Source organism: Pteropus alecto, unplaced genomic scaffold (assembly GCF_000325575.1).
Source record: "Pteropus alecto unplaced genomic scaffold, ASM32557v1 scaffold44, whole genome shotgun sequence".
In the NCBI taxonomy this organism is placed as follows: domain Eukaryota; kingdom Metazoa; phylum Chordata; class Mammalia; order Chiroptera; family Pteropodidae; genus Pteropus; species Pteropus alecto.
The window spans coordinates 7,426,533-7,453,638 of NW_006436812.1; the positions used below are offsets into that span (position 1 = coordinate 7,426,533).

A 27,106-nucleotide genomic window follows, 5' to 3' on the forward strand; every position below is an offset into this window, starting at 1 on the left:
CTGGCGACATGTGCTCAGCCCTTCACGGTCCATCCCAACTACACTCTCCTCAGATGCACTGTCAAAACCAGGAGGGGCTTTCCTATGGGAGATAGGAGGGTGGGCACAGGCACTTCCCCTCCTGCGAGCCCATTCCATCGACGGTGAAAAAGGAGTCCAAGTTCTCAGCACGGAGGAAAGTGGGAGAGGAGAGACACCAACTTATCAATGGAAAACCAGAGGAGTCAAGTCTGCGCACGTCACCTTCTCAGTGGGACCTACGTCAAGCCCCACTGACCTAGTTGTTTTTTTCATAACGCTGTGACACTCAAACATACGTCTTTTACTTATCTGTCATATTTACTCCCTATCCCACTAGCACAGGGATTTTGTTTTATTTACCTCTATGTTTCGGTGTCTGGCACATAGCAGGTGCTCAAAAATATTGAATGAATGAGTGAATTAATTGATCGATGGCAGAGTAGTGACTGACAAAACTGTGGGCAGAGAGGAGAGAGGAGACTGAGCCCAGGGGAAAACCGTCTGTCCCGTACCTGAAAACGCCACAGATCGAGACGCGAAGTTGAAAACAGGTTTCCTTGGAAGTCTGTAAATGGAGCTAGAGACCCTCCCCCACAGCTCATCCCATGGGGCAGTTAGGGGTCTTTCTCCATTCCTGGTGGCAACAAATTTGAGATTTCCTTTTAAAGACTGATGGTCTCAGGGAAGGAACCTTTGCATTCTGCCATCTAAGGGGTCTCCCAACATAATGCCGGCCCCTCACCCCTATCCCTGCAAAGTGGTATCAGGGAGGAGGGCTGTGAGGCAGGACTGTCCAAGACCCGCTTACTGGCTTCCAGGCTTGCAGAAATTATCTTGCCTCCTGGTACCTGTTTCCTCGTGCACGACGTGGGCACACTGATCGAACATACATCTTAGGGCTGTTGTGAGACCAGTGCCAAGTATTTGGCACATTGCAAGTGCTCAGAAAATGTTATTATCATCATTTTTGTGGACAAGTCACACCTCACCCCAGCAAGCCTTTACAAATGTTAACCTTAAACATGGATTGACAAGGAGCTACAGACATCTGGAGAGTAAGATGAACCAGCAGGAAACAGAGATGTTGGGCGGCTGCTGTCACCTACTGGTGACCACTGGAACTTGGCGGAGGTGTCAGCTGAAGGTGGTGCCCTCCAGCACTCTGCTGTCCAGGTGGGGCTCCACTTGCATCTGCCAGGTGCTGTACTGTGCTGGGTGGCTTATACAGGTGGCCCTATACAATCGTCACAGCAATCCTCTGCAGTGGGAATACGGTGATGATGACACAAGGTGAACTGGCAGGTTCTTTTGAATTCAACAAGGGCTGACTTCTTGGGTGGGTAGAACTGCACTGGGCACAGGGCAGTGCGGGTGGGAGATCACAGGGTGAGATCACACATGCACAGACATGCACATGTACACATACACGAATACATGCACACACATGCACGGATACATGCAGACCCCTGTATATACATAAAGACATATATGCCCATGCGTATCTGGAAAACCCTGGCAGAAGTGGGCCAAGGGCCTAAGGGAAGGATGGGTGACCAAGGGGAAGTCAGAAGACAGAGATCACTCTCAGCCCAGGGTCGAGGGCAGCTGGAAGGGGAGGGAGAGGACCAGGGAGGATGTTGGCAGCAACGGACTGAAAAAGATCTGCCGAGGACTCAGGAAAGGGCGGCGGGGGCCACGACGGCAGCGCAGGACACTCCAGGGGGAACCTGGAAGCAATTTCAGTGTTCGGCATCGGGGAGAAGCGGGATGGACTCAGCACCTGGAGCCGGGCGCCTGCTGGTGAGGAGGAGGCAGCTCCCCATGTGCCAACGCAGACGTGCCAGGGGCTCTCTGAGTGAACAGCTCGAGCTGCATCGATGGCACATTTTATGTCAAACTGGCATCGCAGGCGCGTGTTTTCTGGGTGTGCATAACATGGACGTAAATGGAAAGAGGCATGATGAAGGAGGAAGGCGCCTGGAGGCTTAAGTCATATCTGCAATGTTTTAAGTGTTTAGGAGAGAATGAAAGAACATGGCGCTGAGGTAAGTAAAAAGGAGTCAGGGTGAAAAAAGTGCGGGGGAACCGAGAAACAGAGGACAGCCCAGGGGGTCGGGCCCTGCAGTGTGGCCTGGCGTGGCCTGGTGTGGCCTGGTGTGGGTGCCCGGCCAGGGCGCTCAGGACGTGCCGCTTCTGGGCTCAGCATCCCTTCCTGCTCTGCCTTTACTTGGTGGTCAGCATTTAAATTTTTTTCTTCTAAATGTGAATTCCTTCGCACCCAGGCTTGCAGAGTTTTGTTTTTCACGGTCCCTCCCACTCCCTAGTATTTAAGCCGCGGCTTCCTTCTCGTTTGGGTTACCTTCCGGACCCTCAAAGGCATCTGAGCTTCTGGTCTATGCCGTGGTTCCTGGAGCCCATTGTGCAGAGCTTGGGAGGGCAGAGAGCTGCCTTGGATGGGTGGGGGGGTAGGGCAGACGGAGAGATGGGGGTGGATGGAGGATGAGTGGGTGGAGGGAGGGAGGGAGGGAGAGAAAGGCCAGCCTTGCAGAGCAGGCGGGCCATGGGAATGTGCAGTGGTGGTCACAGAAGAGCTCCCTTGCTCCACTCGAGCTGTACCCTCATCCCTGTGTCCCATCTCCCCAGCACACGCCCAAAGTGTCCCTCACCTAGGGGGCACAGGAAAGGCGATGAACTGCTGAACTCTGCTTGTGCTGGCACTTGGCGTCCTCAGCCCACCCAGCCCTCCTATGAGGGAGACATTGTACCCCTGAGGGATGTGAACGTCAAGATTCCCAAACCGCCTTTCTTCCATCATGTGATGCATTCCCAAACAATCAGCATTTGTAAAGTATTTGCTGTTTGTAAAGCAGCTCACATCTATTATTCTACTTTATCTCAAAAAATCCCCTCAAACACTATCTTTTTACACTCGAGTAAAAACAAAAAGAAAAAAACGATGCTAAGACTTGGCCAAGTCTTGGCTGTGCTGGGGTTCACCCTTAAGACTCCAGACCTCACGCTCCTGTCCCTGGCCACCCTGGAGCCGGGCCTGGAGTGACCAGTGACCAGGTCCCTGACAGAGGAAAAACAAACATAGGGCCACACGTTGGGCCAGGCCAGACACTGCAGGTCAAAAGTGCCTGGATGGGCTGGTTTTATAAGGAACAGAAGCTGCAGTGGCTGTGAGACCAAACCCAGGGGTAGGGCAGTGGTGACTGGGGGCCATGTCCCAACTTCTGACCGTCACGTGCAGTTTTGCCAGATTTCTCCATTTTTCAAGAGAAAATGAAATTTGGATTTTTAACAAAACACAAAACCAAATTTAAAAAAAAATTTGGCACCTAAAGAAGATAAGAACTTCCATGGACCAAATCCATGCCACAGGCCTGCGACCTGTGCCACCTGGCACTGGGCTGGTGCTGCCTGACACATCTGCACGAGCTTCTCTGCCCAGATGCAGAGAGGGGTCCCGGTGAGATGAGGGAGGGCTTCGGGGAGAGGCAGGCCACGCGCACCCTGACTGGCCGAACTCAGCCTCCTCCCTTGTCTTTTGGTTTTACTGGGAACACTCATCCATTCCCGGCTCTTCTGCAGCTCAAGACAAGGAATGCCCTGGGGACCAGACTCTTTAGGAACCAGGAAACTAAATGTACTTTACTTCACTTTAATTAAAAAATAAATAAATACATGCCAGGGATTTTTAATGAGGAAAGAGATTGAGAACAAAACCAACCAGCCCCAAACCTATGGAACTCCTGGTTTCTAGCCAGCAGAAGAGGGCACACCCACCCAGCTGGCAGCCTGCCAGGTGGCTTGCAAGGCTATAAAGGGACCTGCAGGTTCCTCTCTGGGTGGCTTGTCCCAGCCTCAGGGGTCAAATGTCCTGCCTGGAGAGGACTAAGTCTCTGCTGGGGCCCCGGGGGGGCAAGGCACACAGCCCCCATTCTGTGACATGTCCTTACAAGGCCCTGATGCTCGGGGGCACTTGGCTTTTCTGGGGAGCCAGGGAGTCTGCTGTGGTCCTGGGATCTGGACCATGAGGTGTGCACGGACGGGCAAACTCCAAAGCCCAGAGCTCCCAGCCCCCATGAGCCAACAGCTGGCAACGCTGAGGTCCACACAGGAGTCTCAGGGTCTGGGAGGCAGCGCCGTTTCCACGCGGCAGCCACGTGGGCCTAACACACTCACCCGCCCAGGCTTGGCAGGGTGACAGGCAGATGGCCTGCCAGGGGTGGAAATGTGCCTGCACCAACGGCCATGGCCCCAGCGAGGGGAGAAGCGTGGGTGGTCCTCTTCCCAGAGTTCCAGGTTGGGAAATCAGGTCCAGTCAGGGCCGGAGGCTCAGCACAGACCTCCTCAGGACCTGGGCAGGGTGCAAGGCTGTCTGTGCCCCGACCTGGCTGGGCCACACTGCAAATGTGGGCACAGGCCCCACTCAGGAGAGCTCGCTTCCTCCTCAGGAGCCAGAGACGGAAGAGTCGAGATGGCCCCACGTGCCTCATAAGTGGACCCACTTGTTCCAGTTGACCTCGTGGGGAAACACACGGCCCAGCCGGAGGGTGCAGTCCAGCGTGGGCTCATAGAACACCGTGGAACTCTCGCCCGGGCTGGAGGGCTCCTCTGCCTCTTCCATCATGGGCCTGGAGAAGAGCGATACAGCCGCGGGCTTTCTCAGCAAGCGCTTCTTAATGCAGCCGAGGAATTCCAGGCCCTGGAGATACCAGACACACAGGTTTACCGGTGCATTTGAGGACCACGTCTGCTGCTGCCCAGACCAGGGGACACCTGCATCTGGCCTTGAGTGAGGAGGAGGAATTTACTAAGAGGGTTTAGGCGAAAGCCCAGGGCAAGAGAGAACAGTGTGACCAGCACTGGTACGGCAGCGCAGTTCCCAGCAGGGGTTGCAAAGTGGCTTCCCATGGGCCCAACCTGCTTCCCGATTAGGTTTTGTTGGGCCTGTACATGCTTGAAAATTTAGGAAATTTCACATTTAACTTCCAGTTTCTAGCTTCTGTCGAGGAGCAGGAGCCACTGGGCACACATGGCCGTGGGGACACAGCGTGGCAATCAGGCTGAGCTGTGGCCTAGCTACTGACCCTCAGGAGGCCGAGGGCACATCTCCAGCTCTGTCCGCCACCCACGAGGGCTTGTCGCTCATGTACCAGCCTGCCCATGGCCTGCGAGTTTGTGACTCCTGCTCTAGAGAAAATGTCAGAGACGAGACCCAGGAAGGCCACCAAGAGAGCCATCCTGGGGGTAGGAACCCAGGGCAAGAGTTGGGGATGCAGGAGGCTGAGGGGAGGGTGCTGAGAAGCAGGGCTGGCTGCCAGCAGTGCTAAGGGGCAAAGAGGCCAGATGCAAGAGGACAGAACATGGGTGTGGCACTTGGTGGGGCAGAGCGGCCCCAGACCTCTCTGTGCAGGCCCGAGGACGGAGGCGAAGAAAACAGGGGGCACCCGGAGCAGAGAGCGCTTCGGAGGAGCCTGGCTCCCTGCCAGGAGGCCAATGCGCCGATCTCTGCGTCTGCTGCCCCTCGTGAGTTGCCCCTGTGTGCAGTGGCTGTACCCTGAAACTCATCCAGCACACCCACCACAGCAGCCCTCTGAGACCCCACCTAGAACCCAGGGAGAGGGAGCCAGGAAACAACAGGGGGCACCCGGAGCAGAGAGCGCTTCGGAGGAGCCTGGCTCCCTGCCAGGAGGCCAATGCGCCGATCTCTGCGTCTGCTGCCCCTCGTGAGTTGCCCCTGTGTGCAGTGGCTGTACCCTGAAACTCATCCAGCACACCCACCACAGCAGCCCTCTGAGACCCCACCTAGAACCCAGGGAGAGGGAGCCAGGGTCGGGGAGCCAGGGTGCCTGTGTGGAGCCCTCCCCGTCGCGGCCCCCCACCGCACCTGGAGCAGCTCGAGCACAGCGATGGGCTGCAGGACGCCCCGGTAGTGCTGCAGCAGGCAGCTCTCGGGCACGCCGGGCCTGGTCATGATGTGGTACAGCACGGCCTCCATCATGCCCTTGCACACGGGCGTGTTCAGGTGGCCGTCCACGATGCGCCACGGGCGGCCGAGGAAACAGACGCTCTCACAGTCCCTGCAGGGCAGGCAGACAGGTGTCAGGCTCGGTGGGGAGAGAGGGACAGCTTGTTCACAGGGAGGCCTGCAGCCTGGCCCAGGTCACAGGGCTCCCAACCCCAGGGCCGACTAGAACCGGCTGAGGAAAGCTACAACATGGGGATCTGCTCAGACTCAGCAGTAACCAAGACTGTGAAGAGCCAGTGGCCCCCATGTGCCGCCAGGGGACACAATGGCAGGGGAGGGCGAAGACTGCCCAGCTGGATCTGGGACCCCTGGGCCGGCAGCTGCCTCCACCTTCAGGCCAAGCGCACAGAGGTCTTAATGCAGAAGCTCTACTCTGTGTCGCATACGGGGGTGTCAGTTACTCTTTCTTTAGAACAAAGGTTTCTGCCAAACACTAAACCGATGATTGATCTGCCACACGGGGCCCAGGAGTGGGACAGGCTCTGGACTAGCTGGACACTTGGCTCTGACTGCTGTGACTGGGCCCTGGGCATATGAGCTCTTGGGAGCCTGGAGCACGTAGGTTCCACCAAGCTGCGGGCAAGGTAAACACACGGAGCCATACCCTCACCAGAAAGGCTTCTCTGCAACCCACTTCTCAAGACAAACCTGGACACTGCAAATGTCTAGCACTTCTGGGCCCTACTCACTACGTGCAAGGACCACCTGCCTTGTTCCCCCAGTGAGTGGGACAAACAGTCCTGCACATTTCCAACTGCCCCTGGCCAAGAACAGGGCAAACTGTCCAATACCATACCTCCGTGGCAGATCTTCACATGTCATCATCAGTTCTGGTTTCCCCTGCCCGGGAACCCTGAGAGCTAGCTCTCCGCTAACCCCCCGCAATCTGAGTCACGTACTCACCTTTCCCGTGCTGCTTGGGAGAGGCTGCCGGCCACAGAACTCTCTGCCGAACCTGAGAGAAGAGGTGAAGGGCATGAGGGGCTTTCAAAAGCAGGAGCACGTCTCTTCCTGCCCACCTCTCACAAGCACGTCTGGGCTGTGTGGGGGAGCCGCGAACGAGGGACAGTGACCCCGTTCCTCACAGAGCCTCCATCCTCCGAGTGGCGGCCACGGAGGCCGAAGCCGGCATGACCTGAACAACACTGGGACAGACCGCAGTGGCCGCGGGGGTGGGGTGGGGCTCGGCTCACCCCACGGCTGCTCGGACCCACCAGGGGAGGCTCGTCTTCCATCCAGAAGCCCTGACCAAAGAGCTGTGTGTGTACAGCCCTTAGGTGAAAGCAGCCCCACCCCTCCTCCCAAACAAAACGCTTGGGAAACCAGCTGCAGAGGCCACTGCAGAGAAGAGAGAAAAGGACTCACACACAGGACAGGAAACGGCAGGCTTCAGTCAGTGCCAATGCTGAGGGAAGGTGAGCTCCCTCCCATTCCTGCCACTGTCCCCTCCCACTGGCTACATCAAGAAACACGCTTCCAGAACCCCCCACCCCGTGTCCCTCTCTGCTAGTCACAGACCTGCCTAGGAGCTGCAGGAACCTCCTGCCCACTCGTGGAAGCGCTAAGCATAAACAGGGAAATCGCTTCCCCTTCAGGTTGCTTGAGGCCACAAAGCTTGCTTGAGTAAAGGGCAGCAGGTTCCCACCTCAGGACAATCGGGCCCAGAAACAGAGTGGAGGTGGGGCAAGGGGGGTGGGAGACAAGGTTCCACACCTCTGGGGTCTTCTGAGTCCTCGGGAAGCTGGGCCTGATGGCTCAGCCGCTCTCTGCCTGGGGAGCCTGGTACCCTGACACCTGCTTGGTCCTCCTGTCCAGCTTCCGCTGCCCCTGTGTCTCTAGGAGCGACGGGCAGAGCAGGCGCCTGGGTTTCTGTCCTCTCCTCTACTCTGGGCCCGGGACTGGGGCACAAGCGCACGTCCTGGAGTGTGGGCCGCTTTGCCGGGGGCTTCTGGGCAGTCTCGGAGGCGGTCTCCCCACCCTGACGGGCGGGGTCGGTGCTGGCCCAGCTGGCGCGCCTCTTGCTGCTTTGGGAGCCCTGAGAAGGCGGTGCCTGCTTCTCAGCGGGCTCGCTCTCACTGGAAGGCCCCTCTGGAGGTCTGGCCTCGGGGTCTTCTCTCTGAGTGTCAGTGTCCTCCTCTTTCTCTTTCAGCCGCACCGAGTGCAGGAGCCAGGGCTGGGCAGAGGCCATGGTCACCAGCCGAACAGAGTTGCCGCCGACTTCCAGCACCTGGTGTCGCTCCAGGAGGTCCTAGGAAAAGCAGGAGACACACCGGGTCTGTGCGAGACCCCAGGACCATCAGGGTTTGCTTCCCCCGCCTGATGTGTTCCAGCCTTCAGGGCAGACAATTCGAGGATGAGGCTGGGCTTCCAGCCCCGGGTCAGCCACCAGCTGCCCTGTGGCTCTGGGGTAGTCCTGTTCCTCTCTAGGCTCAGTGCGCCTTACTTGTAAAACAAGTCAGATGCATGAACTTCTTGGAACCACAGCTGTGCCCTCGAAGTTTACAAGTCTCTTTCCCCCACAGGACCTCACACCCCGACACCTGAGTGCTATCAAGCTCTTCTGCAGTAACCATTATTATTCCCAGACGAATGACAATAACCTCTCTCGCATTCATACTGTGCCCTGCTTCCAATGTCCTTGTTCTTTTCTAGGACCTGTACCAGCTCTGGGCGGCACGCAGGGTCACCATCATCTTTCTTTTAATTTTCCTATTAAAATCTCACAAGTCAGGGTTCAAGGAATTTGCCCCGAACCAGACCTCACGTCCAGGTCATGTGGGTCTGGGGGGTTTGCTGGGGGTACCTGCCCTCTGGGCCTCTGGGCCAGACACCAGGGAACCGAGGGAGCTGCCTGACCGGTCACCTCTGCTGCCTGGGCTCCACACCGAGGCCTGGGGACAATCCCCATCCCTCACCTCCCCGGGCTCCAGGTGCATCAAGACTTTTATGGAAAATTGAACCCCCGTGAACAGCAGCAGCTCCTATTTCCTGCACTCCTCAGAACTTGCTTGGTAACCACAAACATTGGCCCCCGTCCTCCTCTCCCTCATGACACTGCAAGGCAGGCATCTCCACGACAGCACTAACAAGGGACAAGCATCCGACGGCCTCCACCTCCTGACGATGTGCAGGAGGGCGGCCAGGTCCCAAGGCGCTCTATTTAAGAGGTCCATCTGCTGTTACATTCCTTAGGTTCAAGGGCCACTGACGCAAATGGGCCCAGGCAGGTCAAGTGGTGAGCAAAGGGGCTCCAGCCAATTATGCTGAGGGAGCAAGACCCAGTCTGGCCAGACCTTCTAACATTCAGGAGAAAGCTGAGTTTTAGGCAAAACCTCCTATTTTTAAATATAGACAACTAATTCATTTAAAAAAAAAAAAACAATAACGTTTTATGTCTATGTCCTAAACCAAGTGCATCTGCAGTGTGTACTTGGCTTGTGAATTGCAACTTGTGCTTTAGCTACCCCAGGCTACCTAAGGGCACAGCTCACCTGGACGTAGTCTGTGAAGGTCCTGGTACGCTCACCATCTGCCCTCGCAAACGAGGAGAACCGTCTGCTCAGCTCTGCCTTGTCCACCCCAAAGCAACCGGCAGCCGCAACAGCGCCCTGGACCTCCAAGGCGGCAGACACATCTCCAGGTTTATACCCGGACAGCTCCACCTGGTGGACAAACTCTTCTAGGCTGCAGGCATCTTCTTGGCTATTTATCAGCCTGGTAAACATGTCGGGGAGGCAGGAGGTTCCCACCGTTAGCTCTTCCAGAGAAGTGTCTGCGAAGATAAGAGGATCAGAATGGGCCCTGACAGAAGCCCCTCCCCAGGCCAGTGCTCTAGTGTTACTGTGGCAGCACGTGCTCCAGTGCCAACTCACTGCTCCCCAAACAACGAGGGGTCACCTTCTGGGTAGACACCGTTTGGCCCCTGGCAGTCAGGTTCCTGAGACATGCCCCAGGGTCCTTGACTGCAGTCAACAGGGCTGGATTCCCCAGGGCCCAGTATGATTCTCCTGCTTAAGACTCAAAGTGAGGGGCTCAGAGGTGCTGGCTTTTGAAAACTGTGACCCTGAACTTCTGGAGGGGAGGTCTTCAACTTGGCCGGCCCTCGGCCCCACCCTTCGCGATGCGCCACGCTTGCTGCCCCTCAGACTCTGTGAGCTACCCTGGGACTCTTCCGCAAAGCCCCGCTCATGCGTACATGAGCCCTGGCTGCTACCTGCTGCTTCCTGTAAAGGTATGTCTGCTAAAACCATAGTCTCAGGTTATCACTAGTTTGCCTGGGACAAGCTCCAGACAATACACAAAATACTAACTGTGGTTACAAAATCAAAAGTAAACACCATCCACCTTGACTTGTAAAAATAAAGTTAAGTCTGACACAGGAAGGAAAGGGGCAGAAAGGAGGAAGAGAAATGCAGGGAAGAGGACTCTAATATTCTCATTTTATGTAGAGGGAGGAGGACTGCTTAAAATTGAGAGTACAGAAAACGGAGGTTTAAGTCAATTATTTAAAGTTTCAAAGGTAATCAATAGAACAAAAAAACGTATAAAAATTGGAAGGAGGTTAGAAATAACAAATGTAAGCAAAAGTCATTATCCATAGTAAGAAATCAAAATACTTAAAAATTTCATAAAAATTCATAATTTAGAGTTACAAAGGGAACCAGAAGAACTGAAGACAGAACAGTGAGAAAGCTGCCAGGAGAGCAGGCTAGGGCTTGGGGGGCGGAGCACGGGGACTGCTGCTGTTAACACTTGCATGAGTGACTGATAAAAAGAAAATGTTGCTGTGGAAGCTCGAACATGAGTGTGGGCACCGCCCGGAGGCTCCCCAGCGAGGGGGCAGCAGTAAAGGCGTCTGGGACACGCGCTCCTCCAGCCAGCTGCCTGGGGAGAGGCGTTTCTCTTTGTTTTTGCCTCAGCCTCAGTTGGCTGCGGCTCCGTACTCGGCCTTCAGAGCTGGAGGTTGGGGGGTTGGGGGGTTGGGGAGTGGGAGGGCTGGCGGGGGCGCTCCCCCGTCGGCCCGAGCTGGGTAGGGGCGGGGCTCTGGCGGAGCCGGAACTTCACGCGGCAGGAGTTCACCACGATGCTGTCGTTGGGGTTGAGGTTGCGGGTGCTGACGATGCCGGGGGCGCAGTAGCCCCTCATCAGTAGGTAGTTGGTGTGTGAGGCTTGGCGGGCTTTCACCTCGATGCTCCGGCGCTTGTCCCCCGGGTCTTCGTCCAAGTCTTCCTCTTCGTCCTCGTCCTCGTCCAAGGCCCCGTCCTTCCCCAGGCTGGGAGAAGACAACTGCCCTGGGTGACGGAGCTCAGGCCAGCCTGTCTGCTGCCCTGCCGCCCGCATGGCGCACACCACCGCCCTCAGAGTGCCTGTGGTTCAGACCAGCCTGTCTGCTGCCCTGCCGCCCGCATGGCGCACACCACCGCCCTCAGAGTGCCTGTGGTTCGGCCTGAGCAATGGCCTGCAGTCACTGAGGACACCCTGGGCCTCTGGCTGTGAAGGTCAGCAGGGACTGCCACTCCAGATCCCCTTGGCCCACCTTCCCACACGCTGCACTCACCCGTTCACATACCTGCGTCTTCGTAAGTGCTATTTCTTTGGCTGAAAACCCTTCCTAGTCTGTCTAAAAGAAGGCCTACTTCTCATCAAATCCCGGTTCCGTTATTACGTGTTCAAGGAAGCTGTGCCAGTCCTACCTTCTCTGTTGACCCCTCCTCGCCACACTGTACCGTGTCCTTCTCTTTGGCATAGCCAAGTCACGCCTCCTCTGGTGCCCCTGGCGCCCGAGGCACTGGCAGGAGGCCCTGGCCCGAACGTGGCGCGGGAATTCCCGGCTCAGAGGTCTGAGGCCCCATCTTGTGAGGCCCCATCCTGTGAGGCCCCCGCAGGCACCGCCTCCGCTGTCTGCACAGCAAATGCCCACGCAGTGCCGGCCCAATGCACAGCAAGTCAGCACACACTTGTTGAATGAATACAGACCGGATGACTGAGCAAATGAAGCTGCAGACACCACATCATGAGGAAGTGACGACCCAGAGCTGCACTGAGAGCGGCGTGCGCAGCACCAGTGTGACTGTTGAGGGCTCAGCCCTTACCTCTTCATCACCTCGTTCTCCACCATCGAACTGTCCACCACCACGATCTGCTCGGGGATCCTGACATCCACGGCGACAAGGCCCAAGGAGAGGAGGGTCAGGGCGGCCACACAATGTCCTCCAGGGCCGTCCAAAGAAAATGCCACCAGGTCATTTGAGGAGTCATTATTATCCTGGTCTTTGAAGGAAAAATTATCAGGCTGGTCCAACTTGCCGGCAGCCCGGATTCTGTCGAAGAACTGGAATGATTCAGTGCAGATGGTGCTTGGAAATCGCCACGTGAAGATCCTACAGACAGAAGGCAGGTGAGAGCCTTCCTGAGGACGGGACGTTGGAGGCCTTCACTCAGACAGGCTACGCACGCTTCAAATCACTGTGGTCCAAACTAAACATACCAGCTTCTCTTCCACCTCAAACGATGGTGCTGCATTTCAGCCTAACTGTGCATCTCCTCCACTCACCTGAGCACCTTTGAGGCGGGGTCACGTCTTTTTATCTAACTATATGCCTCGCAGGCACTCACTATAGGTGCTATTTGGGGAAAATGAATGTACTTTTTGTATTAACATTCTTTACAAGGCAAGCCCTGAACCCATACAGAGAAGAGGGCATGCGAAAGGTGACTGCAGAGACGTGAGCTCTTGCCTCTGCCCAGAGTATAACTTCCTAAGACTCTGCAACAGCAGAGACAGAGGGACCTGGGAGGTCAGAGAGAGGGACCCAGGTCTTCCTGATCTGCTGACACCACCTCTCGGCTCAAAGATGAGGATGCTGCAGTCCAAGAAGTGGCTTGAGGTAAAGTGGCCTTGTTGGACTTGGGGGTGCATATCTTTTGCCTCCTAGGCCACGGATGTTTTTATCACATCAGGCCGCTCCCTGGGGAGGCAAAGGAGACTGAGGGTCACTAGGGATGGGTGTTTAGGAAAGGAGCAAGTGTCTGAAGTCACAGGCAGAGAGATGGATAAAAGAAACGAAACAATATTCATGTTGTTGCTGTTTTTGAATGCGGCTTCTGCAGATCTGAGGACTGGTCAGGGGAGCAGCACGGAGAAGGGAAGGGTCAGCCAAGGAGAACTGGGACTATTTTAATGGACTTCCTCTGTGTGGTTAAGGAGGCTGGGGGTGCAGAACACCCTACGCGCAGCGAAGACCAGCATGCCTGAGGCTGGCATGGCGCCACGCTGGGAGCTGCGAGGGGTGCTCCTTTTAGGAAGCTCCAGGAAGTCCACACCACCACTCAGATTGCTGTGCCGCAAACCGAGTCTGAGAAACACCTGATGGCTTCAAAAGGAAGCGTGTGCGCCCGTAAGATGGGCGCTTGCTGCCGCTCCGAGTATGAGGGTTAGGGATTGTGGTTGTGCCCAATGAGGAGGGTGCGCTTTTAACTGGATCAATTGTTAAATGAGAAACTCATCTTACCCGATTTGACAGGAGAAAGGGAAATGAACTACCTACAAAACTGGTAAATGCCCAACACAAAATACTGCCAAGGGTTAACCTTATGCCCACACAAGGAAGGCCAGGTGTGGATGAGAAAACTCATTCCCAGAGGCTACATCTTGTACACGAGGCCACGAGAGGCCCCAGGCGCCAGGCCCTCTGATGAAGATGGGTGTCCTGTTACTTCCACTCACATGCGCTACCCAGGCTCGGCCTCTGACCTGGGTCTCCGGCCTTTCCCCAGCCCAGGCTGAGAGCTCCTGAGCAGGTGCTCACCTGTAGTAGGTCTGGGACAACTGGTAGGACATGGGCACAAAGGGCAAAGCCCGGTTTTTCTTTGGGCCCAGCGTGTGGTTGACCCGGCGCCGGTTGACCAAACTCCTCTTCTGGCATTCCATGAAGGCCTTCACGAGAATCTGGTCCTTATACTCCCGGTACAGGCGGAATGTCTGCAACACAGCCAGCCGTGAGTGAGCACACTTCTCCAGCGCCTGCGTGAACAGCCGGGTCACGTGGCTGCTCAGAGTAAAGCTGATGGTCTAGAGGAAGTAACTAGTGTGGGGATGGGGGATGGGGAGGCTGGAGCTGACACCTGGGGGTGTGGTAGGGGCAGGCCTGATCCTGACTATCATCCTTCACCCCCACCATCATGTCACACCTCAGAGACCACAGAGGAGGACAGGTTCGTGGAGAGAAAGGAAGGCTCTGCACTCCACACCTATTTCTTGGGATGCAGCTGCCAGGAGTCAATGCGGACTCGCTCGGGATACCACTCTTTCTTATTCCTTGCCCAACCCATCAGCATGTCTGGTAGGCTCGACCCCAAAAACATGTTCTCAGTGCATCTGGTTCATGCCATCTACACTGCCACCATCTAGTTCACACCATCATTTTTCACTGCAGCTTCCAGACAACTGCTCTCTCTGCTTCTACATGTGCCACCTCCCTCAGCCCCTGACCATTCTCCACAGCAAAGTAATCCTTTGATGTCCAAGTGAGACACATGTTCCTTCCCAACCTCAAACCCTGATGGCTTCCTCCTGACATCCACTGTCACTATGCTGGACGAGGACCCCTGGGAGCAGGACCTTGCCCACTCCGGCCCTGCCTCCAAGTCCAGCCCTCATCAGAGCACTGGGATTTTGGAGGTCACTGGATCCTGTGCCTATACCTTTCAAAGATGAAAGCAGTGAGGGCCAGAGTCTCCCCAGTCCCAGAGTGCTTCTGCGAAGCTGATGCTGGGTCTCCGACACCCACCTGGAATGACTGGCAGGACTTCATCTGGCTGTCGGAGAGGGCCAGTGTGCTCTGGATCAGGTTCTGGAGCACCAGGAAGTGGATGTCCTCCACGCTGGAAGAGAGGGCGGCAGAGCGGCATGAGGCCTCAAGGCACCGCTCGTCCTGGGTAGATTCAGCTCTCGTTAAAAAACAATTTTCAATCTCATAAAAGTGACCTGAATTCCCAAACTATTCGTAAACCAAAACAAAATAAATGATGGCTTTTAAGCCTTACTAACTGGTCAATTTTTGTAGGAAAAAAGTTTCAGCCTAGCGGGTAAGGGGGGGACGTAACCTGGATACGGATTTTCACAACAACGAACAAATGTGGTTAAGTGCTTATATTTTCCTTTCATCCAATTTTAACAAGTTTTTCTCCAAAGAAAATAGGCTTCTTACTGAAATATAGAGCTAAAATCGAACAGACTATTGGTAATCCAAGATGAAAAAAAAAAGCTGAGCTTTCCAACCGGAGTTTTGCTTGGAAAGCTCGTGGGCTGAGATTTCAAACCCTTCCCCAGCCTATCTTAAGGCCAGGCCAGTGATATGTGAGTTTAGAATTGTGCAAACTTTTTCTGTAAAAGGCCAGATGATAAATAATTCAGCCTCCATGGCATATCTTGTCTTGTCACAACCACTCAACTCTGATGAGCTGATGAAAGCAGCACAGACAGCACACGGAATGGGTGTGGCTGCATTCCAATAACACTTTATTTACAAAAGCAGGAGGCTGGCTGGATCTGGCCCTAGATGACCCCTGTGCTAGGCTGTAGGCCACCCAATCAAGCAGCTGAGGGAAAGGAACTCGGGATGCCAGTCCTTGCCTATTAAGTTCATCCTCCTTTCTGATTTGATCTTTCTCATCTCCAATCGCCAGAACTCGGTATCTGCGTAAGAAAACAAAAAAAGAGCATTTCAGTGCAACAAAGTGGACCTTCGCTAACAGAGGTGCAGCTTGCTCAAGACCACCATTTATTTTATTTTATTTTTTTAAAAAAATATTTATTTAATTGAAGAAATTATTTAAATTTTCCCCCCCGTCTTCCTCCCTCCTCCCCCCTACCCTCTGGTAACCACTAGTCAGTCCATTGTCCATTGTCCATGTCCATGAGTAAGACCACCATTTATTGACTGAAATGTTGAATAAAATGTTAAACTCATTAAAATTCAAACATGTACATGTAAAATGAGAAAATGCTGTATTTTGTCCAACAAATGAGCATGTTAAAAAAATGAGGGTTGAGAAAACGAGGGATGTTTAGTTACTGACAATTATGAAGCTGTACAGGAAAATGTGCACAGCGGGAGCTGCTGTTAATTGTTGAGGGAGGAGGATATAAAATTGTGGGCTTATAATGATCAAAAACACAAGAATGAAGACTAGAAGAAAATACCCCCAAAGAGAATAGGTATTGAAATTACAGATTATTTCCCCCTTTTTTTTTCTTGAGCTTCATGTAATGCTTTCCTGTGTTCATACCAAGCGAATAAACACAAGAATAAATCGTAGAACTACTTTTCAGAAAACATGGCCATTTATTTGTAAGCCATTTCTTTGGTTTCTATAAGACTAAAGTCAAAATTCATTTTTGCAATAGTAAATTCCTCCTAAAATTTAGTAGCAAGAAAAAGCACCTTTTTAGAAAAACAAGTGAACTATTTTTAGTCAAACAAGGAAATATTGGGAACCATTTTCTTTTTTGCCTTGCCTCTCAGAATGGTCAAGGTCAAATTTAGTGTTAAACTGTTATATCTGGAACTTTTCCTTTCTCTCTTAGTGGTCTCCAACCTTTTTGGCTCAGGGACCGGTGCTCTTATGAGAATCTAATGCCTGATGATCCGAGGTGGAGCTGAGGTGGGGATGCCCGCGCTGGGGAGCGGCTGCAAATACAGATGGAGCTTCCCTCGCTCACTTGCCCCTCACTTCCTGCTGTGTGGCCTGGTTTCTAATAGGCCACAGCCAGGGGGATGGGGACTCCTGTTCTAAATGGTTCAGGGTTCCTAATAGGCCACAGGTCAGTACGGTCTGCGGCCAGGGGGATGGGGACTCCTGTTCTAAATGGTTCATGAACTATCCTTTAAAAATCTTTAACTGTCTTCTTTTTCAAACTAAAAGTTGTTCCATAACTTCACTGAACATATGTGGGGATACAAGTTACAGATGGGTGAACAGGACATGTGAAACATTTTCATGACTGAATAAGAACTGTGCCATTAAGGAAACTGGGGAACAGTTTACTGCCATGAACAAAACCACAACCCCCCAAAAAGCTAAATAAAGGCTGTCAACTCTGAAAATGACTACGAATTGCTCTTTAGGCCTGGCATACAGCTGGCACCACATAAATTATTTGTTGAACAAATGAAAGAATGAGCTCTCCAATGGAAACGCAAAGGGCTACATGCAAAGGCATCGTACAGTTCACACACAGGAACAGGTCGATGGGTGTCATCTCCTTACAGGAAGGAATTCAGAAATACGGTGGCTAGAGGGACTATCTGGATGAGGATGGTGAAGAGAGAAGATTCACTTTGGGATTAAACAGAGGGAACAGGCCTGGTTCACAGAACACAAGATTTTAAAATTTCACAGAGTTCTGTGCTCAAACCCAAGTACGTTTTACTCCAGATGCCGAGTGGTTGAGCTGGAAGGGCTGGGCCTCTTGAGTTAGACCCACCGAAGTTCAAATCCTGGCCCTATTGCTCACAAGCACTGTGACCTTGGGCAAGTTACTTTCATTTCAGTTTCCTCGTATGTAAAATGTACAATCTTAGCAAAAGCACAGCAACCACCTGAGAAAGCCTCAGCTAAGTCAGCAGCAGGCCTGCGTGGGAGATTGAATAGGAGTGTCTGGGGGGCTGGGGATGGGAGTGGCTTCCTCATTTTTGAGTTTCAGTGATAGGGGGTGAGGTGGTCCGGAGTCAGGAGACACAGCAGGGTTAGCTGCAGGGCCAGGTGGGCCTGCTATCAGGGGAGACACTGTGGCCATCCCAGTCGGTAACTTTTCCTTTTGTCCCATAAGAATCACACAGAACCTCCCAGAAGAATCTTACCTGGCAAATAGCTCCTGGAGTGTGTCTGGGATTTCAAGGTTAGGATTCTTCAGGGATGAACTGAACTTCTCTTTAAGCTTTTCCACGAATTCTTTAAATTCGTTGGCACAAACCTTTTAACATGAGAGAATGATATGTTAAGCCCTTTCTCTCCCTGAAGGGTCTTGCTAATATACACCAAAAAAACCCAACCAAACAAACAAAAAAACAAACTTGTAACAAACTCCAGTGGCAGTGACCTCCCAGAAATGCTGACCGAGAAGTGCTGCTGCTTCTGCCTTCCTGCACCCTGCCCCCCACCCCCAGCCCACCGACTCCACCTGGGAAGGGGAGAGATGCTCAAGCCCTGTGAGATTTTCTGTCACTTGCATCATAGGCACTCCTGGAGCACCTGACGCCAAAGAGCACGCTGACAGCCTTCACACCTGCACCGCCAGCCCTCCCAAGTCCCAGATGAGAAGACCCGAACTTTCCTGCACACTCCCCGAATGCCCACCACGTGCCCCCATTAGCAGGCTTGTGTTCTCGTCACCTCCTTCCTCCCAGGTCTGTTCCTCCCTGGCTCACCCTTTCCAAGTTTACCTCCTTCCTCTCCTCCACCTCCTCGCTCAACTGTGGTACCCAAATCAGTCCCCTCCTATACACCCGCACCGCCACCAGCCCAGTCCAGACCTGGATCACAACGCGGGCTCCTCACTGCCCTACTATCTCCACTCTCACACCTCCAATCTCTCTTCCGGGGTGTGGCCAGCAAACTGACCAAGTGTCCAACACAGGATGAACCCACCTCCCTCCCTACTATCTCTCTCTGTGGCTCTCCCAACACCACACCCATGGGTCACCTCATTCCCCCTTCCTTCACGGTCTTCGCTTCAGCTGGTCCCCCATCTTAGGAGTCTGGATTCAGTGCTGACACTTTTAAGAGCCCTCTGTAGTAGATGCTGTTGGTCGCCTACTTCCTTCATCCCTTTCTTTCTGAGGAGGGAAGCCGGCCCTGCCTTGGTTTGGGGAGGAAGCACACCAGCCCAACTGGATGAGTCAGGATGGGTCTAAGGCAATGATGGCAAGTTCAGGGGCTTCTGAGAAGGGCTGTTCCCTCCCTGATGTAAGGTCCCACTGGGATCAGTGCAGCCCCTCTCCCCACTTCTTCCAGCCCCCAGATTCTGCTGTGAGGACCCGAACTCCAGCAGTCAACCAGCAACCATGAGGTGACTGGCATGAGGATGGACAGCTAACTGCTAGGGACCAGAGAGGTACAGTGACAGAATGAACCTGGGTCCTTGACGGTATCTTTGCTTTGCCTCGCACGCCCAGGACTGCCTACCTCTGCACTGCTTGGCATATGAGAAAACAAAGCCTCAGCCCCTGTGAGGTTGTTTTGTCTGTCACTTGTATTACAAGCTCTTCTGGTACTCCCTCCGTGACCTCAGCGCGCCTGTGCTTTCCTCTCTTGGGGTGGCTGCACTGTTCTGCAGAGCTCATTTACTCCTCCGCCTGTCCCATTGCCCTGTGGCTCCCTCAGAGAAAGGATGGATCTTTATTTCGATTGGCCTGGCCTGGCATATGTCTCACACACACATAGTGCGGACCGATTTTAGCTCAACGTGTGACTCAGTGGACTCTGAGCAGAAGAGCAGAGACGTCTGGGTCTGGAAAGACAGCCCCCTTTCCTTTATAGCCACAGTCTCAGCCTCACCTGGACAGAAAACTCAGAAAGGATTTCATACTCAATCCGCAAGCTTTCCAGGAAGTCAAGCTGTTTGCAACTTGAGCTTCCTATTTTTTTAACAAAATAGGTCCAAGGAACAGCAGCATTGCAAAGCAGCATGTCAAATTCTAACCATCTTTAAAAACTAAAGCTGGAACCAGATCAAACGAGGTCCAAAGCCAAAGAACCGACAAGTCAATTTCCCAAACGAGCAGGAAAAAGCCCATGTTTGTAAGAACAGCAGAAGTACCGCGAGACCCATAGTACCAGACCAGAACCTAGAAGCCCCTGCTTCCCGAGCAGGCCGAGCCCAGCCACCGCATGCGGCTTACCTTTGGATCTTCATAGTCACGTTTTCGATTCATAAAATCTCCGACGAGGGCCTTATCCTGGTATACCTCAGCCAGGCACACCCTGCAGAGAAGACCAAACGCGGGCAGAAACTGGCATGACGTCCACGCCCAGAACCCAAAGAAGATCTCTGGCCTCCCATTCTGGCTTTCTCCAACCATGAACTGTCATTTACTTATACACCTGTTGTGTGATTATAGCTTTTAAAAATGAAGGATTTGGGCTCAGCCAAACCTGATTAGAAGCAGGCCTGTTACTGCTCACATGTTATACCTTGGCTTCTCTGAGTTTCCATCCTCTACGTGTCAGCCGAGACCAGTTAACTCCCACCTGCCCTCACAGGGACTTGGCCAGGACCAAATGAGACGACTTGTGTGAAAGTGTATTATAAATTGAAAAATATTATACAGGCACTAGTGCTTTTTGTTGTCAAGAGCGTTAACTTCCTCCAAAGCACTATTTGTCCACTCCATACATTTCCTTCTCTCCAGGACGTAAGGAGAGCCTGACTTGCCCAAAAGGAAATGAGGGAAAGGAAATGGAGTTTGCTGGGCTCCTATGAGCTGGGCACTTCACCTTCATAAAGGGCCTGCAAGGCAGAGGCTGTAATTGCATCGTATAGCTTGGTGAGGTAAAGGAACCCCTGAGGTCACACATGTGCCAACGGCCGGGGCAGGTGGGGCAGGTGTGGTTATTGCTGGTTTATCCTGTTTGCAGGTGAGGAAACAGCCTCTGAGTGGATGAACATGCGTCCAGGTGCCGCAGCTCTGAGCTGCAGTGCAGATGGAGACCCAGGCCTGCTCTCTCCATAGCCCTGTGTGCTCCACTTCCCCGGGCTGCTGCAAACAAGTGGCAGAGTGGCAGGCACGGGCCCCCAAGGTCCAGATTTCACCTCACTGCCAGCTCACTGTCACCCTGGCTGACTTGCCTCTCCCTGTGGCTGTTTCCACTCTGAAAAAAGAGCCATTTAGACCAGGCAATCAGGACCCTTTCAGATCGAAAGGTTTAAGATTCCATGCATGGGGGACAGTGGTTTCACATGGGAAGGCTCCTTGGTATGTGTAACCTAATGGTTCTCAGCTGGGGTGACTTGGCCCCCCAGGGGACATCTGGAGACAGCTGGGTGTCACATGGGGGGTGCTACTAGCATCTAGTGGGTAGAGGCAGGGATGCTGCTAAACATCCTACAGTGCACAGGACAGCCCCACAGCGAAGAATTATCTGGTCCCAGATGTCTCCAGGGCTGAGGATGAGAAACTCTGGCTAGAGCTGTTTCCTCAGCAGTCCAAATCTGGGCTGATTTCTTTACAGTCTGGCTGACTGCAGGCAGCCCACGGCACAGAATAAACCCAGAGCCAAGCTCTCCTACTGGCCCATGGCATAAATGACCAGTTGGTGGAGATGGTACTTCCTAACCCTGCCAGTGTCCCCTCCTGGCTCTATTTCTAGTTGTACACTTGGGCACCTCTCCCAACACTTGGATGCTCTCTGGTCCCCCCAACTTAAGCCCACACCTGTGGAGCAGCTGGGGAGGAATCTGATGAGGATGGTGACAGCTTTTTGCCTGGGCCCTGTGAGGCAATGGGACGGCGGTGGGTGGGTGGGCAGCCTCACTGGCAAAAGATAAACCACAAGGGGAATGCTTTGTAACTCCCAGCCAGCTGCCATCACCGCACATACCAGGCCATAAGTGGGAAACCCTTAGGGAACACCCGCCCCGCTGAGGACATGGCTGCGTGCATTTGGTCCGATGACCCTGGGCCTGTCTAGCTTGTTCCTGGAGTGAGGCCTGGCACTCATATGGAGATATCGAGAGCTGCTCTGGAGTGCTGAAAACAGTAGTGAGAGTTGGCAGATGCCTCTGCCTCTACATGCTATGTACGTGATATTCAGTAAGTCACCTAACCTGTTTGGCCTCTGTTTCTTTATCTGTAACAAAGGATAACAGCCCCTTTCACAAGGCTGTCCTAATGTCTAAATAACATCTTGCACAAGAAAGTGCCCAGAAGCACACCCAGTCCCCTCAATAAACCAAGGACAACCTCACTAGTAAGCACCAGCGCTTGGACAGAAGGCTGGTGTGCTGCAGCACAACTCAGAGCTCTACCTGGATTTTACACTGGACCTTTGAGCATAAGATAGAGAAGAGTAAAGAATGAACTAGAAGCACTGGATTAACACTGCCATGGAATTAGGAAATTCAAATAAGGCTTACTTATAGTTCAGATAGGCTTGTGGGTTTTTGATTATGTAGCGAGCTCTTCGTCCGACCGAATGAGATGTTTTATCCAAAGACTCTTCAAAGGTGGCATGCAAAATGTCCCGCACAACCTGCCAGGGGACGAACGGGCCCTTCACCTGCACCAAACACAGAGCCAAGACGGGAAATCAGCACCCTTGGAGCCCATGTCATGGGTCATGGACACAAAAGGGTGCGAAAAATATGTTCTGTATACCCTCCTGTCCAAGCTGCCACCTTGTGTGTTTACTTGATCACATTAACTTGGCATCGATGATATGCCTGGCACTGACCGAGGTGCTGGGCAGAGAGGAATAAGACAAGTCCTCAGAGTCCTGTGGGAAAAGAGTGCTCGGAGCTGCTGGGGAGGACTGACTGGAAGGGCAGCACGCGAGCAGAGGTTATGAGTATATAAAACGTGCTTAGTGAGAGGGTTTTACAGGCTTCATTATATGTTATGTATGCTCAGAAACATTCTGCATATTGTGCTTGTATGTTACGTTAGTAGAGACAGAATGTGCTAAATTAGCAGACTCAGGAGAACACCTTGGTCATGTGCAGGAAGGCAAAGCCAAGATAAGTTAGGGCCTTGATGACAAGGTCATTTTCTTATAACCCCAGAATGAAGTGGCCCAAGAATATGGTGTAAATTCGCGTGACTGAGTGGAGGGTCTGCTGACCCTGAAACGTGCAGGACTTTCCTGGCTCCTCCAGCTGCATCGAAGGTGGGTGGAGGCAGGGAACAGAAACTGGGGACAGCAAAAGTCACCTTCAGGTTCTTCCTTGGAGAAGAGACAGGGTTAGATTTAGGAGGGGGCAGAGGCGTGAGAGAATCTGAGAAAATGGCCAAGAAAAGGGATCTATTGAGCCTGCAGGCAAAGAACATCCAGACATAGGACTGTGAGGGCGCTTCTCTTGGCTGCATGCTTGACAACAGGAAACACCAACAGGGCTCTTATGAAGCTGCCTCACCCGCTCTACTTCAAGCATTATTTCATGCAAGGGGACCTAGGCTGGACAATGGCGGAGCTCAGTCTCCTGGTGGCTTCTGTAAACCAGTTTGATGGGGCATTTGCTCACCCAGATTGCTCTCCCCACGCCTTGCTGCAAACTGAGGAAATAAGAAGAGCAAAGCTGGCAAGAATGGACAGACTAGAAGTCACTGAGGCTGCTTTGGGGAACATGGTGAGGCGATGGACTCTGGCTAGGGCTGTGGAACCATCTTGGAGACAGTGACATGAGAGGAAGTGGGAGAGTTTGCTAGACAGGGAGCACCCACCGGGATTCAGGAAGACACACGGGTGTGGGAACTGTGGGGTTAAACATGGGGGCGTGAACTGCAAGAAAGCAGGAGAGCCAGGCAGAGGCCACTGCACTGTTCCACACTCACTCTGTAAATACCAACTGAGAGGTTACTGTGTGGCAGGCACCACGCTAGGGGCTGCAGCAATGAAAACAAATAAGAAGTCGCTTTGCCTTGAGAAACAGTCACTCCAGAGGGCTGAGATGCCAGGGGCAACAGGAGCAGCGTGAAAAGTGTACGTCCAAGAGACAGAATGAGAACACAGTAATTACTCCCATTTGGCAGGATCAATGAAGCCTTTCCAGAGATGATAAACAGTTACTAAAAGAGAAATTGGAGTTTTTTGGGCAGATGAGGGTCGGGGGAGGGGAGCAGGAACCGGTTAGATTCCCGATGAAGATGAAGAGGGAATAGCTTTGGACTACTTTGCCTGCAGCCAGAAGATTTGCATGTATTAGCTGAAGTCTGGAAAGAAACATGCAAAAATGGGAGTGGTGTTAATTTGTAGGATACTGGGAAATGCTTTTTCCAGAGGCCGAGAGAAGTAGATGAGATGAGTGGCCCCCCTGCATGGGTGGAACAGGAAAGAGCTCCCCAAGAGGGACAAGCAAGTGAGCTGGCTGGAGGCTGGGAGGAGCAGGGGGCCAGGGGGCAGAGTACCTTGGTGTTGAGGACGTTGCTGGCAATTCGGCAGAGCATGAGCAGCCCATCTTCCTGCATGGACCAGGTGACACGCAGCCGGGTCATCCTCTGCAGGGCGCTCTGGTCGGCCTCATCGTGGTAACGCAGCCTTTTGCTTTTTTCTTCTGGGAGCTCTTCTAAGAACACCAAGGGGAGAAGGGAGGGAGCCTCTAACAACTGGCTTGGAGCTGTCACTCTGGAGAGGCGAAGGGTCCCTACCCAGCTAGTAAGATTTGACCAAGGGTCTCAGTTATCAGAATCTCATTGTGTTAGAAGCCATATAAACTAACCACAAAAGACAGTCCTTCCTGATAGATTTTTTTTTTTTTTAATCCTTTTCATCATCTCTTTAGTGGAATTTCACAGTGATGGGCTGGGCAACCTGAATACAGCCTCCTGTTAGTTATCTGCCAATCTTCAATCCTTACTGTGGTGCCAAGCCCTTTGAAGATGCCTTCACAGAAGCTTGTGGAACATGCTCAGGGCTGAATGGTTGGGCTCCTACTGTTTCCCTGCTCTGTGACCTCAGAGATGGTGTGTGAACTCTGGTGCACCATGGGGACAAGGCTTATCCTACAGGGCTGCCTTAAGGACTGAATGAGACTGGGTATAAAACACCCAATGCAGCGCCTGACACAATGTAGCTACTAAATAAAGAGTAATAGTTGCTAACTCTATGGAATATTTACTATGTGCCAAACACTGGTTTGAGCTTTTTATGTACATTAATTTATAATTAGAATAATACTTTGCAACAATCTTGTAAGAAAAGGAATCTGAAACACAGCAGGATCCAGCAACTTGCCCAAAGTCACACAGCTAAGTAGCAGACAAAGAATTTGAACTTGAGGTCGTAACCACTAGTTTTTCCCAGGTCTCTTCTTTTCAGGGGAGATACTGATGGGAGTTTCATGAGGTAGACACCACAAGCTACTGCCAATTCCAAAACACTATTTAGTGAGCTTCTCCTAAATTAAGGCAGAAGAAAAGTCGGGCAGGAAAATCTGGATTCAAAGTGCCACCACCACCACCGTATTTTCCTTGTAATGAATTCGGGTCTTTGTGAGCCAAACTGATCTGACACATATCTGGACAGGCTAAACTGAGGGGTCATTTCAACTGATGCAAGGCTATTTGTTATGCATACCGGCCACATGAGCCACTAAAAACAGGGTCCTGTTTAAACATTATTTTCATCTGAAATAGCAAGCTATCATACCACTATTAAAATACACAGACCACTTAGGTGCTATACAAAGTGGTCTAAAAGGTACCGGTCTCCTCGCTGCCCTCTTCTCCTCCTTCACTATAAATCTGCCCAGGTGAAGAATCCGAAATGGCAATCGAAAAGGAACCACACCTGAGGGCTTCATGAGATCAGAAGAGATTCCGTAAGCATTAATGACTCTTGTTTTCCTCTGGTTTAAAAATATAACAAGCCTTGAATTTTGGCCTGATTAGCATAAATGCAGATATTAAAAGGTAAACCAAAAGAATAAAACAATTTTGGTTATGATGAGGATTTTACTGAGGATTTTTGCTAAGATTTTTTGAGTCGAGATAAAATTAGAAATCTGAGGGCGTTACTAAGTGAAAAGGGTCTATGAAATACAAAGAGAAAGCAGGGGAAAACATATCGGAAGTTCAAGATCTCTGCCTGCCAGCTGGATTTGGAAAATGGAGACCTGAGTCGGAGGCTCGGCTCCGGCCCAGGACACTGCTGCGCCCTAAGTGGAACGTGCGAAGACAAGACCGAGCAGACGCAAACGATCACCACGTAACCTTTTTTCTTCCTTTTGATCTTCTTTCCAGGGTCCTTCTTCAGCCGTTTCCGCTTCTGGCTCTTCCCACCCCTCACTCTCCGGTTTCTGTCCAGCGTGGGCTCTTTGTCAACCTCAAACTGCTCGTCCCTGTCAGCACAGAGCTCGGACACTGCTCTGGATTCTCCCCAGATATTCAGCTTGCCATTGCCTAGAAATCATCACAGGAGATAAGTGTTTTGAACCGAGCTCCGCAAAGGCCAGATGCCGAGGGAAACGTGTGGCAGTCATGTTGGCCCTGGGCTGGTACCGTGTCTATTTGGGAGGGGGAACTCCAGCCCACGTACCTCCGGCACTGAGGGGCAACGGGTGCTTGGACAGGAACGACTGGAGCCTCACCGTGAGACCATTCTCCGAAGTGGTGTTCTCCTAAAAGGTAAGGGCGGCCCTGGAGTGAACCACGAGGTTTCATGAGGCCCCAGGAGCCCCAGGCCGTAAATGCACAGAGCCGTGGGAGGGTGACGGGGAAGCTGAGGATGGCCGTAGGCTGACTGCCAGGAAGCTGGTGGCGCTGCTTCAGGGCGTGGGGTTCTCCTGTGCAGCCACTTTCTTACTGCACACGCACGCCCTCTCATACTGCTTTGGTCTCAGAGACTCTCTTTGTTCCTTCTTTAAAAAGGAATACCTGTCCATGTCATGAAATAATTTAAAATCTACTAGAAAAAAAAAAAGAAAAACAGTCCGGGCAGATATTTAAGGGGCCTGACGCACCTTCAATACATATGGAAGTAAATATTTGTGTTTTTGGTCAATTTTAGTGTAAACAATTCAGAAACTGTGAGTGAGAAAAGGGACAGGAAGATGAGTGGTGATGGCAGCCCCCTGAGGTGGTGGCCTGGGGTGGGGATGACCAGTCCTCAGAAGCCCACCTTTTTGGCCTTGTTTATAATATAGCTGGTCCAGATCCAGTTACGCTTTAGGTGTCCGTAGAAACTGGAATCGAGCCCAGCGGCTCCTTGCCCATCTCCAGGGATCAAGCCTTCATCCACAACCTCACGGCTGCCCCTGAGAGATGGGAAATAAACAGAAACAGGGCCAAAGGAGTGGGTGGGAGCATTTTTCGTAACTTTTACTTTCCCAGA

At 52.6% G+C, this 27,106-nt stretch overlaps 1 protein-coding gene across 1 annotated transcript in view; it reads right to left on the reverse strand.

Annotated features, from left to right (window-relative positions):
* Positions 1–3,669: 3,669 nt before the first annotated feature.
* Positions 3,670–27,106, reverse strand: part of GTF3C1 (general transcription factor IIIC subunit 1) — a 69,137-nt gene continuing 45,700 nt past the window's right edge. The window contains exons 21-37 of the mRNA XM_015590951.2: positions 26,894–27,029; positions 26,312–26,393; positions 25,987–26,175; positions 24,184–24,341; positions 22,197–22,339; positions 19,963–20,044; positions 17,923–18,035; positions 15,693–15,755; positions 14,848–14,941; positions 13,867–14,039; positions 12,151–12,438; positions 11,071–11,330; positions 9,550–9,830; positions 7,772–8,306; positions 6,962–7,013; positions 5,918–6,110; positions 3,670–4,732 (exon numbers count right to left, since the gene is read on the reverse strand). Coding sequence (XP_015446437.1) covers positions 4,520–4,732; positions 5,918–6,110; positions 6,962–7,013; positions 7,772–8,306; positions 9,550–9,830; positions 11,071–11,330; positions 12,151–12,438; positions 13,867–14,039; positions 14,848–14,941; positions 15,693–15,755; positions 17,923–18,035; positions 19,963–20,044; positions 22,197–22,339; positions 24,184–24,341; positions 25,987–26,175; positions 26,312–26,393; positions 26,894–27,029 — 3,055 coding nt within the window. The 3' untranslated portion in view covers positions 3,670–4,519. The remainder of the gene's footprint in view (positions 4,733–5,917; positions 6,111–6,961; positions 7,014–7,771; positions 8,307–9,549; positions 9,831–11,070; positions 11,331–12,150; positions 12,439–13,866; positions 14,040–14,847; positions 14,942–15,692; positions 15,756–17,922; positions 18,036–19,962; positions 20,045–22,196; positions 22,340–24,183; positions 24,342–25,986; positions 26,176–26,311; positions 26,394–26,893; positions 27,030–27,106) is intronic.